The 13,543-nt window shown below is 35.2% G+C and overlaps 1 protein-coding gene and 1 non-coding gene across 2 annotated transcripts; both read right to left on the bottom strand.

The window, feature by feature from the left end:
• Window positions 1-216: 216 nt before the first annotated feature.
• On the bottom strand, window positions 217-13,000 carry RERGL (RERG like). The gene is made up of 5 exons (XM_006167318.2): window positions 12,903-13,000; window positions 11,756-11,812; window positions 5,475-5,548; window positions 3,816-3,964; window positions 217-968 (listed from the first exon to the last, which is right to left on the bottom strand). The coding sequence occupies exons 1-5, from the start codon at window positions 12,952-12,954 to the stop codon at window positions 686-688; spliced, it is 615 nt and encodes a 204-aa protein (XP_006167380.1). The 5' UTR covers window positions 12,955-13,000; the 3' UTR covers window positions 217-685.
• Window positions 6,653-6,756, bottom strand: LOC114005876 (U6 spliceosomal RNA). The gene has a single exon (XR_003547675.1). It is a non-coding gene; the product is annotated as a U6 spliceosomal RNA (small nuclear RNA).
• Window positions 13,001-13,543: the final 543 nt, after the last annotated feature.

Below are 13,543 nucleotides of genomic sequence, written 5' to 3'. Positions count from 1 at the left end.
TATGTAGCTGGACCTCCCCATGGCTGACCATGGTTTGAATCCTGGACCTGGGGCTGGAAAATCACGCCAGGAGCATGTGTGTGCTTGTACAAGATCCCAGAAGGAAAATAGAGGAGAAGGCCCCCCCCCCATCAGGCCATACCCCCTGGGTGGGTGATTTCTCACTTCCCTTCTAACTGCATCTGTCTTTCTCTCTCTCTGGTGAGCACATAAGCCCTAAGACAAAAACCTCTGAAAAAAAATTAAATTAAATTTAAAAATATGTTCATGTATTTCTACCAAGTAGATCAAGAACTTCCATAAATGGATACATTTAGCCCTATAATGTGCTGTCTAAACATGTTTTATTCAAATTTACTATATAAAACAAAGATAAACTTTAGAATATGGAATGGTAGTTTAGTAAAATTACAGAAACAGAGTTTATTTGGCTAGATAAACTGGATAGCAGTAGAATATAGTGAGTGTTATTTTGTGCAATAAATGAAAGGTTATATGTGGAACAGTGAACAGGAAATAGTCAAAAAAGGCAAACTGTATATCTGAAAATGCAGCTGTGATTCATGTTCAATCATTTCATACCTCCAATGAATTGTTTTTAAATTGCATATAAAGGGTAAATTTAATTATCAGTGTGAATGTTTGAAACTCTCTGATACATAAATCCCTTAGGGTCACATGTCTACTAAACAGACTTCCTTCTCTTTCCAAATACATTATTGATCAGTTTGGCCATTGATTTAGATCCACTGGGTCTTCTCTTTTCTTTGAGTTTGAAGTTTGTCAAGATGTCCTTGATAATTCTGATAAACATCATTTCTACCTCCAGAGACTGCTCTGCTGCCGACAGTTCACAGAACTGGCACCGGTACTCCATGGCCAGCTTGTGGCCTTCTTCCCAGCCAACCTCTCGCACATGACAGAGATCTTGCTTGTTGCCAACCAAAGACACTGCTGATTCCATAGCTCTGAAACACAGGTACATGATTTTTTTGGCAAGATTGTTTTAACAACCTTTATTTTTTTAGACAGGCAATTTTATATCCATAGTTTTATAAATGTGTGTGTGTATAGAGAGAGAGACAGAGAGACACAGGGAGAGAGAGAGGGAGAGAGAGAAAGAGAGAGAGAGAGAGAAAGGTTTTATGTGTTTATTTATGGTCATGTGTATATCCTGACATGAACATATATATAAGACATACATGTCCTCAATTACTGGCAAAAATAATTTTACTTAGAACGTGCTAAAGGACACAGAAGCCAGAAGCATTTTAAAACATAGGATCTGAAGTAACAGAAACCTATTCCTGAGTTCTGGCTCTGTTTACTAACCAGGTATAATGAGTAACTTTCTCACTTTCATTTTTCTTTTATGAAAAAAATAGTAAAATAGTCCTCTTCACAAAGATTTCTTATAAAGACTAAATGATGCAGTATATATAAAAATATCTATTACAGTTCGAAGCAATGGAAGATACTTACTAATTTATGTTTGCCATGCTCTTTGTCAACTGCAAGGGAAAGACTGATAAACGTCTCTTATAGTTACCATAATGGTAGTAATCAACTTAGATATTATTTTCCTAAAGAAAAATATTATTCAATATTGCTGTTTTTGGCTTTGTTAGTATCCATTATTACATACTCTAGAAAAAATTTCGCAGTCTTATAACCTCATACAAGGTTTCTGTTTAATGAGAATATTTGTTTTTTTTTAAATAAACTATCTTCTGCAAATATCAATATATTTTCCTTGATTATATTAAAACAATATGAAAATTGAATTCGATTTGAAGACTATAGTACAACCACCAGCTTTTAATCATATGGAACTCTGCCAAGTTATTTATGATAGAAAAGATACAGGTAAACACAGATAGTCTTTAAATCGTATTGTCCCCAGATTCTACTAAACATTGATTTCATTCACTTAGCTTCTTCATGCCAGTGGGAGTAAACGGTGAACACTGTAATTGGTGACTTTTGGGATATTAATATCATTTTCAGTCTAGTTCATAAAATTATTGTAAAGAATAAATGAGGAATGAATGTTACAGAGGGCATTTTGAAAGGTAAGCCATAAATATAAGGTGCAATTTGGCTTCATAGTGTTGTATTTGCTTTTCTATAGATTAGGAACTAGAAGTATTCTAAAAATTGTTTAGTCAATAAATTAGGAAGATTGTCTTGAAAAATAAAATGTAGTTTTTTACACATTCAGTATTTTTTTTTTTTTTGAGAGAGAGAGTTTTGCTGTAGGGCACGTGCCCTCACTAGAGACAGAAAGCAAGAAATCACCCCCTAGGAGAGATGGCTAGACAGCAATCCCTCCTCCTCCGTTCTCCTGTCAGGATCTTGGGCACACACACCAAGCATGAGTTTCAAACCACTGGTACCGGGACTAGAACCACAGTTGACTATGTGGAAGTCCAGCGCTGTAACCATTACACCATCTGTTGTTCCTTCATTATGTTTTTAAGTGTTCTTGAGTGGTTATTTAGATTTGGAGGAGTACCAGAATTGTATTTCTTTTCTTTTATCATGCTTAAATAGGGTATTTAATGCTTGGAACAATGGAATTCTAAAGAAAGGTATGATTATAGAACATCAGAACTATGATATATCTTAGTAAAACCACGTCCTTCCTCCTAACATACTGCCATATGTTTTAGAATGAGAAAAAAATGAGCTCTAAAGATTAGTGACTTACCAAAGATATATAAAAGTAAACGTGAATGCACACCAACTAACTCCAGGGAAATACTTTTTTATCAATTATTATCTTGTGTTTTCTTGATTGTGGGGATTTAAAATAGGTATAAAGGAACCAGCAGGTGATATGGTGGTTATGGGTGCTGAACTCCCACATGACCGACCACTGTTTGATTCCCAGATCTTGAAGCTTGCTTTCTCACTTTCTTCTCTCTCTCTCTCTATCCCTCTCTGGTCAAATTAAATAAATAAATAAAGCAATTTAAATAAATAAATTAATTTAATTAAGTAGGCATAAAAAGCACATATATAAATGGTCAGTAATAATACTGTGTCTTTTATTTATCAGTTAGATTGTAATTTTAGACTTCAGCAAAACTGATTAAGAGAACAAAGAATTCTTTATAACAGCATGTTGGACAAAAATAAATACTTTAAATGACAAAAGCTAAAGGAATCAAAAAGCAAGAAAATCTAAAATTAGAAATTCAGATGCTGAAACTTTTAGCTGGGAATGCAATAATGTTTAAGAAACAGTTATTTCTTTTTACATTGGATTGCTTCAAGACAATTAATAATGGGAAATTGTTGATCAGTTCTTGATTTTAGGAGATGAAATGGAGGAAAATGTAGTCTTATACCTAGAATTTGTAAAATATTTGATTGTTCAGCTTATTTTGCTTTGATAGATTGAACAACCCAACAACTAGGAATTGGATTTCACAGGATGCCAAATATAATAAATCTGGATTTATTTAGTATCTTTAACATTTTTGTGAGAATGAAAAGGAAAGGTTGGAAAGTGAACTATCTTGTATACAGAGGAACATTATTTTGCAAGTGAGTGTCATGTTAACAATAGAAGCTGTCTTGTAAAATAGCCATTTACTCAGGGCAAGTAACTGTTTATGTCAGCCGGGATATAAAGCATTCTCGTCTTTTTCCTTTTACTACATGTGTAACTCCTGTGGAATGGGAAGGTGAATTGTTCAGGGCTGTTAAATTTTGTAATTGGAAGGCTGTATTAAATTCTTCCTAATGATGCTTACAGCTATATGATGATTTACTAAAAAGAAAAGCAAGGAGAATGAAAAATATTTTACCTTTTACAATGACTACTTTGTGGTTCCCGAATTCTGTAGATCAGTGCTTTTGCAAAAGCAAATGAAGACCTGTCACTGATGTCATAGACAATAACAAACCCATCTGCCCAGTGAAGCTCACTTGTAAGGGAGAATTTTGCTTTCTGTGGCTGAAAATAAACCAAGTGCATTGAAAGTGTTGGGTTCTGACATTTATATATATATTTTTTCTATTTAATTCTTACATTTATTAATTTTGCATTTTTATTTTACATGTAATCACTCTGCATCTTTACAGCATGCAAAATGATTTTTCTCAGCATGAATACAGAACATATCAGTCAAGTCATAAATATTACCAAATACATTATCATCAACAGATAACTTTTCTCTTTCTATTAAATGGTTTTCTCCTGATTCCCTCCCTCCCATTCCCATTATCCATCTCCTCCTATACTGTCTCTAGTATCTACAGTCTTCCCTGCTGCTACACCTTCTGATCTTTCAGTTTCTGTCATAGAGCACTGAAATTTGTTATATATTTAGTGGGGACATACAATGCATCTCTTTCATAGTCTGATTTACTTCACTTAGCAATAAATATATATTAATCCACTTTGTATAAATGTCAGGGTCTCATTTTTTATAGCTAAGTATTATTCCATGGTGTATATGTGCCACATTCTTTCAATCTAATCACCTATTTGTGGAGATTTGGGTTAATTTCTTGCCTTATCAATTGCTGGCACCTGTATTTTATACCTTAAATCCAAATCCTTATTGATTAATTCATATTTCACCTACAACTTCACTAAGCCAAATGTTGGTCATTTTTAAAATGTAGTTTCTTTGTTTCTCTCTTTTTTTAAATTTTTGCTTTATTACATTCTTACCTTAAGTAAAAATAATTTAAAGTATAAAGAAAAGCTATAATAAAGTTATATCTATTTCATTTTATAACTATTCTATAAGAAAATGCTATCATCATTTATTCTGAAAATGTGATAAGCCGTACTAATTGTCTTTTGAATTAGTATCCAAATACTTTCTTTGGAAAGAGATATTATTTTCTTTGTATGTTAGTAAGTAAAATATTTATTTATTGTCCATACTAGATAAAGTCCTTCAAATATAAAATTATTGACAAGACATAGTTAAAAAATATATAAGGTATATTTCACCTAAAATAATTTTTCCTATCCAGTTGTTGGAATTTTGAAAAACATAGTGGGAAGAAATCTTGAACCACTGGCTATTCATTCTCTTATGTATATAAGCCTATTTTAACTATTTTTTTAATTAAAAATCTGTCTTACATCTGCTCTGTTGACAACTGGTTAGTTACAAATGCAACTGAGTGAAAGTTTAAAGTATGTTAATAAGCCATTAAATTATTAATTCTGACAGTGACACTGTGACCTGATAGAAATATGTTACCAATACAGCCTAATGTTGCTATCTTAAAGACATTTGTGGTATGATAACTTCTGGCATAAAATTACAGAAAATCCAGATTATGTAATTTATGATACTAAGAATAATCTCTGAAAATTTTAATAATTAAAATTGAGGTTAATTTTAACATTGCCAATGTTTCACTTACCCTCATTCAATCTTCTTGAAACCAGCAGTTTAAAAAATAATAATAATAAAAATAAAAGTATTTTGTTTTATACTTACCTGGGAACAAGGATCATATATTTCTAGATTCAATTGCCTTCCTTCCAAACTCAAGTGTTTATTATAAACAGATTCTGCAAAATACATATATTTCTTGTCAGTATGGAAAAACTCCAGAATAAAAAAAATGGACTCATATCTGGATCAAGGTCTGAGAAATTTAACCAGTCATATTTCAATGGACTAGTTTTGTAGCTTGTATTACTAGTGATCAAAATTATGTATTTGTTATATGTACTCAAATATATTTCTTATAAATGAGCCTCACAACTAAATTGATTCACCTATATGCCTGTGAGCTCATATGTTTATCTTCCATTCTATTACAATGCGTGAATGTCTGTATTCTTTAGAAGGCCAATTCATTCATTCTCAAGTAGTCATGATTTCTATTCACCTACTAAATGATAAGGCTTCAATAATTCTATCTTTCTCTTCTACATCATGAATTTTTCCTCTTTACTATATCATTCCTAACATCTGAAAGACACACTGAATTTTATTTTACCTGGAATACCTTTAAACTTAGAGTCAGTTCTGTATCTTGATCTTATGTGCCCTGTCAATAGCAGTAATGTAATTGGTCAATCTTGCCTCACAAAAATATTTTCTCCATGTAGTCCTCAAGGCAATATGTTCTCCTGGTTTTTTTTTTTTTCCCCCATTATTCCACATTTGTTTGGTATTTGTGTGATGTTCAAATTTCTTTCTTTTTATTTTATTTTTTTTATTTTTATTTTATTTACGTTTTACCATAGGGTACCTGTGCTCACTAGAGAAAGATAGAGAGAGACAACGTGAGAAATCACCGCCCAGGAGACATGGCCACACCACAACATGTCATAATCCCTTCTCTTCCATTCTCCTCTTAAGAGTTTGAGCACACAAGCACATGCTCTCAGTGTGAGTTTCAAGTCAATGAGTCTGGGACTTGAACCATGGCCAGTCATTTGGGAGTCCAGTGTCTTAACCACCATGCCACCTGCTTGCCCTCATGTTCAAATTTCTTAATATGTTTGAATTATTTTATTATAATTCTTGACACAAAATAATTGTGCATATCTATTTGATATGGTGTGACTCTTTTCAGTACAAACATACAATGTGTTATGATCAAAGTAATTAGCATATCTATCATTTCAAACATCCATTATTTCTTTATGTTGGAAACTTTAAAGAAAAATGAGGAATACTTCACAAATTTGCATGTCATCCTTGTGCAAGGACCATGCTAATATCTTGAAGATTTCAGTTTTAATGTGTGGGCTTCTGAAGTGAGCACTATTTTCATCTTTTTATTCTTTCCATACTACAGATTGATCCCATTCATAGATCTCTGTTCTACCTACAAGCCTTTGCTGATCTAGTCCAATCTTAAGACTTTATATAGTACTGGGACCAGCAGATCGCGTAATGGCTATGTCACTGGACTCCCATGTAGTTGACCGCGATTCAAATCCCAGACCCAGTGGCTTAAACTCACACGGGGTGCGTGTGTGTACATGCTCAAGATCCTGAGAAGAGAATGGAGGAAAAGGGATTGTGGCATGGCCATCCCCCCTAGGGGGTTATTTCTCGCTTTCTGTCTCTCTGTCTCTCTCTGTCTTTCTGGTGAGTGCCCTATAGGAAAAACCTCTTCAAAAAAAAAAAAAAAAACAACTTTATATAGATAGTACTTACTTCTGATGAACCTAACGTATTTATAACTAAAGCCTCTTCCCTGAACTCAAGAGACAACTACTTGCTATTGGACATCTCTATTTAGGTCCTTGATAGACATCTCAACTTTAATGTACCTTAAACTGAATCCTTGATCTCCCTTCCAGGACTGTGTATTACACAATTTTTCATTTTCAAATGGCATAATTATAACTGTAATGTTTTTAGTTAAAACCGTTAAGATAGGGGCTTGACAGTGCCACATTGTAATGCAACTAGTAATGCAACTCTATGTAAGGCTGACCCTCGTGGGAATGTCCGCAATCCTATCTGGAGATCCTGAACATGCCAGACACGCGTGTGGTCCTGATCTGGAGATCCTTAAAACTGAGGGCAGATCATGGCGTGAGCACCTGGCAGGGATTCCTATCTCTTTCTCTTTGTCTGTCTCTCTCTTTCTTACTCCTAGAAAAAAGAAAAGTGAACTGTAAAAAAATACATAAGTCTTAAGATTGTCCTTGTCCTTGAATTGTCTTTCTCTTACATTCCATATTTACTTTATTAAAACTTTTAAATTTATTTTCCAAATGTATTTTTAATTAGCCTGCATCTTACCAGCTCTTTTGCTAACACTCTAGTCCAAGCCACTGTTATTTCTTTCATAGATTATTACAAACCTCCTAATTCATCTCTCTACTTTCATTCCTCTCTCTCTCTTTTTTTGGGGGGGTGGGGTCGGGGGCGGAGAGGTTTTTGCTATAGGGCTTGTGCACTCGCCAGACAGACAGACAGAGACATAGAGACAGAAAGCGAGAAATCACCCCCCAGGGGGGATAGTCACGCCGCAATCCCTTCTCCTCCATTCTCCTCTTAGGATCTTGGGCACTCATGCACACGTGCCCAGCGTGAGTTTTAAGCCACCAGGTCCGGGACTCAAACAGCTGTCTACAGTGGAGTCCAGCAACATAGCCATTATTGCTAACTGCTGGTCCTCTCATTCCTCTCTTAACCCCCTAGAGTAAAATGCAATGCAGAAGCAAAGTGAACCTGATAGCCAGATTATGCCTCTTGTCTGATCAAATCTCTCTAATACCTCTCTTGGACTAAACTAAAGCCTTGAAAGTGCGCAAGAAGGACCCTAATTTTAAAGCACCCCATTATTTCTGTGACCTCATTAGATGTGTCTAGTTTTTATTTCTCTTCCCTCCTCTCATATTACCCTCCATATTATTTTTCAAATGTTTAGTCTTTTCCTCAGAACTTCATCTTTTTCTTCTTTTTCCTATAATGTAATCCTTCAGATAATCTTCTGACTTGGTTTTTACCATGTCTCTGTTCAAATTTCACCTTCTCAGCAAGGTCTACCCTGACTATTCTATTTTAAATGGCCACATACCATATTAGTGACACTCCCCTGCTACCTCTTATTTTTCTTCATAGCAGCTATCATTATAGGATGCCCCTTATATTTAATTATTTTTTTCTAAATTGACTGAAACATCCTTTCAGATTGTAAACACCATGAAGGATTGGATAGTTTCTTTTTTGTTCACTGCCATAGCGTCTCCACCTAGAGAAGTATATGGGACATAGTAGCTGCTCAGTAAATATTTGTCAAATGAATTGAATTCATGCCTTGAATGAAATTAAGTAATTTATTTCTATAAGCTGTTCCTCCAATTGTTTTTTTTTTTTTCTTTTCTATGAGTGAGACAGTAAAGAGAGAGATGGGTCCTCATAAAAGGTCCTGACTCCATAATTCACCCTCAGGCTCGGTCAGCCCAGATCATGGGTACATGTATGCCCAGCATATTCAGAAAGGTCTCCAGATGCAAACCTGGAATCTCCTCATGTGGGTCAGCCTCAAAGAACATTGAGTTTTACTACTTCACCGTTTTACTTATGTTTGGTTAGTTCTGGAACATGTTCTCACGCCTGAGTCCTAACTTATGTGTTTCATTAACCTTTTTCACTAAAGTTGTTGCCCTCAGAAATGAAACAATAGAAATTTCTCTTTTTGGGACTAGCAGTTAGTGTAATGGCTATGTTGCTGGACTCCCACGTGGTCGACCGAGGTTCAAGTCCCGGACCCAGTGGCTTAAACTCACGCCGGGCGCATATGCGTGTGTGCCCAAGATCCCAAGAGGAGAATGGAGGAGAAGGGTTTGCAGCATGGCCATCCTCCCTGGGGAGGATTTCTCGCTTTCTGTCTCTCTGTCTCTCTCTCTGTCTGTCGGGTGAACGCATGTACCCTATAGCAAAAACCTCTCAAAAAAAAAAAAAAGAAAGAAAGAAATTTCTCTTTTTAAATATTTCTTTCTTTTTTTTAAATGATTTTTCCAATAGGGCATCTGTGCTCACCTGAAAGTGAAAGAGAGAGTGAAAATGAGAAATCACCTCCCAGGGATCATGGCCACACCACAATCCCTTATGCTCCACTTTGAAGATTTTGAGCACACAGGCGTGGTGTGACTTTCAAAGCACCAGGTGCAAAACTCAAACTGTGGTTGGCCACATGGAAGTCCAGCACCTTAACCACCGCGTCACCTGTTGACTCCATATATTTCTTCTTTCAGTCTTCCAGTACTTGCTGTAAAGTGTTCACAGCATCACATGGACTGAAGTACTATACTGCATACATGTAAGGAACAACACAGAATAATACTTCAAAGTTATTTCTAAAATAGTAATACTACATCATGAATGAATGCTAGAGATTTATTTTTCATCTGTTTTTCATGGGGAAATGCCCTTGAAATCATAAATTCCTCATACTCTAAATAAATAAGATTGAACAAAAAATCATTTCCCTTTCTCCTAATTCTCATATTTCCTGTAATTCTATCACTCTTATTTTTTTAAAAAAGGAAAAAAATCACTTATTCCTTCATCATTATACCTTCAATCAGCTAAGATATTAGTACCATTGTATTGATACATTGCTGAACCAAAAGTATTTTCAACATTGAGGCTAATCATAAATTCCTCATACTCTAAATAAATAAGATTGAACAAAAAATCATTTCCCTTTCTCCTAATTCTCATATTTCCTGTAATTCTATCACTCTTATTTTTTTAAAAAAGGAAAAAAATCACTTATTCCTTCATCATTATACCTTCAATCAGCTAAGATATTAGTACCATTGTATTGATACATTGCTGAACCAAAAGTATTTTCAACATTGTGGCTGGACCAACAGATGGTATAATGGTTATGTGGCTGGCCTCCCAGATAGTCCACCACAGTTGGAGTCGCGGATTCGACAGCTTAAACTCGCACCAGGCGCATGTGCATGTGTGCCTAAGATCCCAAGAGGAGAAGAGATTGTCGTGTATCCATCCCCCCGGGGAGTGATCTCTCGCTTTCTGTCTCTCCGCTTTTCTCTGTATTTCTGGCAAGCATACATGCACTACAGCAAAACAAACAAACAAAAAATCCCCAAAACTCTCAAAAATAAAATTAAAAAAGAAAAAAACATGATGGCAAAATTTCTGACTTTTTGTGCTGTAGTATTCTCTATCATGTTAATTCTGATTCAAATAACATAAATTTATGGAAGAGTTAGTGAAACGATCCTAAGATTCTATCAAAATGCTTTGCATCTGTTTCCTAATTTCTCTGAAATTTATATAAACACCCTAGATAATGATGATCTTTAATCAAAGCATAATTTCCTGTAAGTTTACATGGTTTTACAATAAAAATAAGTGTGTTGTATTTTAGTTACCTGTGCTTTTAATATTGTCTTTTTTTTTTTTTGAGAGGTTTTCAGTATAGGGCGCGTGCGCTCGCCAGACAGAGAGAGACATAGAGACAGAAAGCGAGAAATCACCCCCCAGGGGGGATGGTCACGCCGCAATCCCTTCTCCTCCATTCTCCTCTCAGGATCTTGGGCACGCACGCACACACGCCTGGCGTGAGTTTTAAGCCACTGGGTCCGGAACATGAACCGCGGTCGACTACGTGGGAATCCAGCGACATAGCCATTACGCTAACTGCTGGTTCCCTATTGTCTTATTTTTTTTTAACAGATATCAATTTAATTTCAAAATGTTCATAGCTTACAAGGAATAATCACACCTACATATTCTGTAATAGTTTGGAGAGATAATTTAATTTTACTCTTTTTCCAGTTCTAGATTTTAAAACCTACTGACTTTCTATTTCATCACACTTACCATGACATTTGGTGGACTTAGAATTCAAGTACATTCATTGGCATTTTAAACCAAAATTTGTGAATAAATTACTTAATAAGTATAAAAATGGCAGATTGCATCAAAATGGTTTTCTGATCTTAATTGGAGTTTAATATGACATTAAAACTTTTTGGCGAAGGAACCAGCAGATGATGTAATGGTTCTGTCACTGAACTCCCACATAGCGGACCACAGTTCGAGTCCTGGACCCAGAGACTTAAACTCATGCTCGGCACACGTGTGTGCATGCCCAAGATCCCGAGAAAAGAATGGAGAAGGGATTGCAGCATAGCCATCCCCATAGGGTGTGATTTCTTACTTTCTTTCTCTCTCTCTGTCTCTCTGGAGAGTGCATACACCCTATAGCAAAAATCCCACTTAAAAAAAAAATTCAAGTGAAAGAATTCAAAGTAGTGACTTACCAAAATTAGAAGCATATTCTCCAATGAATCGCTTGGTAAGAAACCTCACAGTAAGGGCTGCAAAACAAGCTAGATTTAGGTTCTGTCTTATTTTAGGTACATATAATTTAGCTATGCACATGAGGTTTTATCTTCAGCTCAAAAACTACAAAGTGTTAATGAAGACCTTAAGACTTTTCTGATCTAAATAATTGCAGAATTTCCACATACAAACATAATGATTAGAACACTAGAAAGAAAGTGATCTTGGAGTACTACTACACATTTAAATCACTACACAATTAATTCATGAATGCAAATGCATAAGACAACCTACCCTTTGTAACAGAAATAGAGTTATTAAATGTAAGATATAGATAACATATGTTTGTTTTCTCTGCCAAATTAAACCTGGCTCCAAGGTACCACATACTGAGTGACAAGGACAGTATCAAGCATTGCCAATTCTTTAAAGATATAGGAACTTAAAAATCCAGGAAACAGAAGGACCTCTAGTTTCAATTTATGTCATTGCAGCCCCTACATCTGGCCAGGTGTTAACATGAAGGTTTGGAGTCTCAAGTGACTCTCTTGGTGGCACCCTTACCACTGTCAAAATGTATCTTAAACCGAAGCCAAGTAAAAGAAGACAAAACAAAACAAGGCTTTCATTTGGAACACTAGTTGCTCTGTTATGGAGCATACACAAAGCTAAGCCATACCAAAGTTCTTTCACTGAGAGTGATGCTGTACCTAACACACCATGCACACGTCCCCACACTTCTTTGTCCAGTCTGTCTCAGAGCCAGAAGCCTTTCAAGACACTAGTAAATGTGGAGTCTGGTGCATTGGAGTAAAAAAGTAGAGGAGGTGGTGATGGACAGATTCTCCATTATTCATATAAACTTTAAACCTCAGTAGAACTAGATACAAATGAACATTTCCAATAGTTATCTTGCTACATCCATTTAAATATTCTACAAATATATACTTACTTTTCCATAAAATTAAAACTCTTAATGAAAAAATAGTGTGTATATTATTCCATTAGGAGAATGTTTTATAGATTCACACACACACGTATGTGTGTGTGTATAAAACTTAACATGTCATTGTGTTTCTCTCTCTGTTTACTCTACACAATGTCACAGAAAACATCCCCACTCACCAGATTTGCCTGCTCCTTCCCCACCCAAGACAGCAAGCTTCACATCATTCATCTTGCTTTTCTCCTCCTGTTGGTCAGTCCCGTCTTCTGGAATTGTGCTGATTTGAGCAAGCATATGTTTTTCTACTTCCTTTTTATAGCCACTCTCATTCTTCTAAGGGCGACTCCACCCCATGCTCCTACCATCCAATAATAACTTTGATAGTGTTTGCCTAGAGTAAACTTGTAAACCAATAGATATATATTTATAACTAAAGCTTAGTTCTCAATTTCCTATTTTTGTGTATCTGGAATCTATCTTTTCCTAGGATCTAGAAATTTGTTGTTGTTGTTCTTTAGAAAGTTTTTAGAGGATGGGTAAGCATCCCTACAAATTTACTTTATTTAGATCAAGTTTTTTTTTTCTTTAATTAACCTAAGCCTAAGGATTTTTCTATGAAAGATGAGGGAAAATACATTAACTCAGTCATAAAAAGCAAAAAGAAAAGGAAGAGAACTATCTAGGGTTTATTAGATTAAGTTTGATAGCAGTGCAAATTAACATCCAGACCAGGTCTCTAAATTATATTTTTTCAAGAGAAAAATGAGAACTAAAGTGCTTCAACTTTCCAATGTCTTCTTTAATAAGTAATTTCTAATTT

Source organism: Tupaia chinensis, unplaced genomic scaffold (assembly GCF_000334495.1).
Source record: "Tupaia chinensis unplaced genomic scaffold, TupChi_1.0 Scaffold144702_1, whole genome shotgun sequence".
NCBI lineage: Eukaryota > Metazoa > Chordata > Mammalia > Scandentia > Tupaiidae > Tupaia > Tupaia belangeri.
The sequence above is the reverse complement of the archived record's forward strand: the minus strand, read 5'-3'. Positions and strand labels throughout refer to the sequence as shown.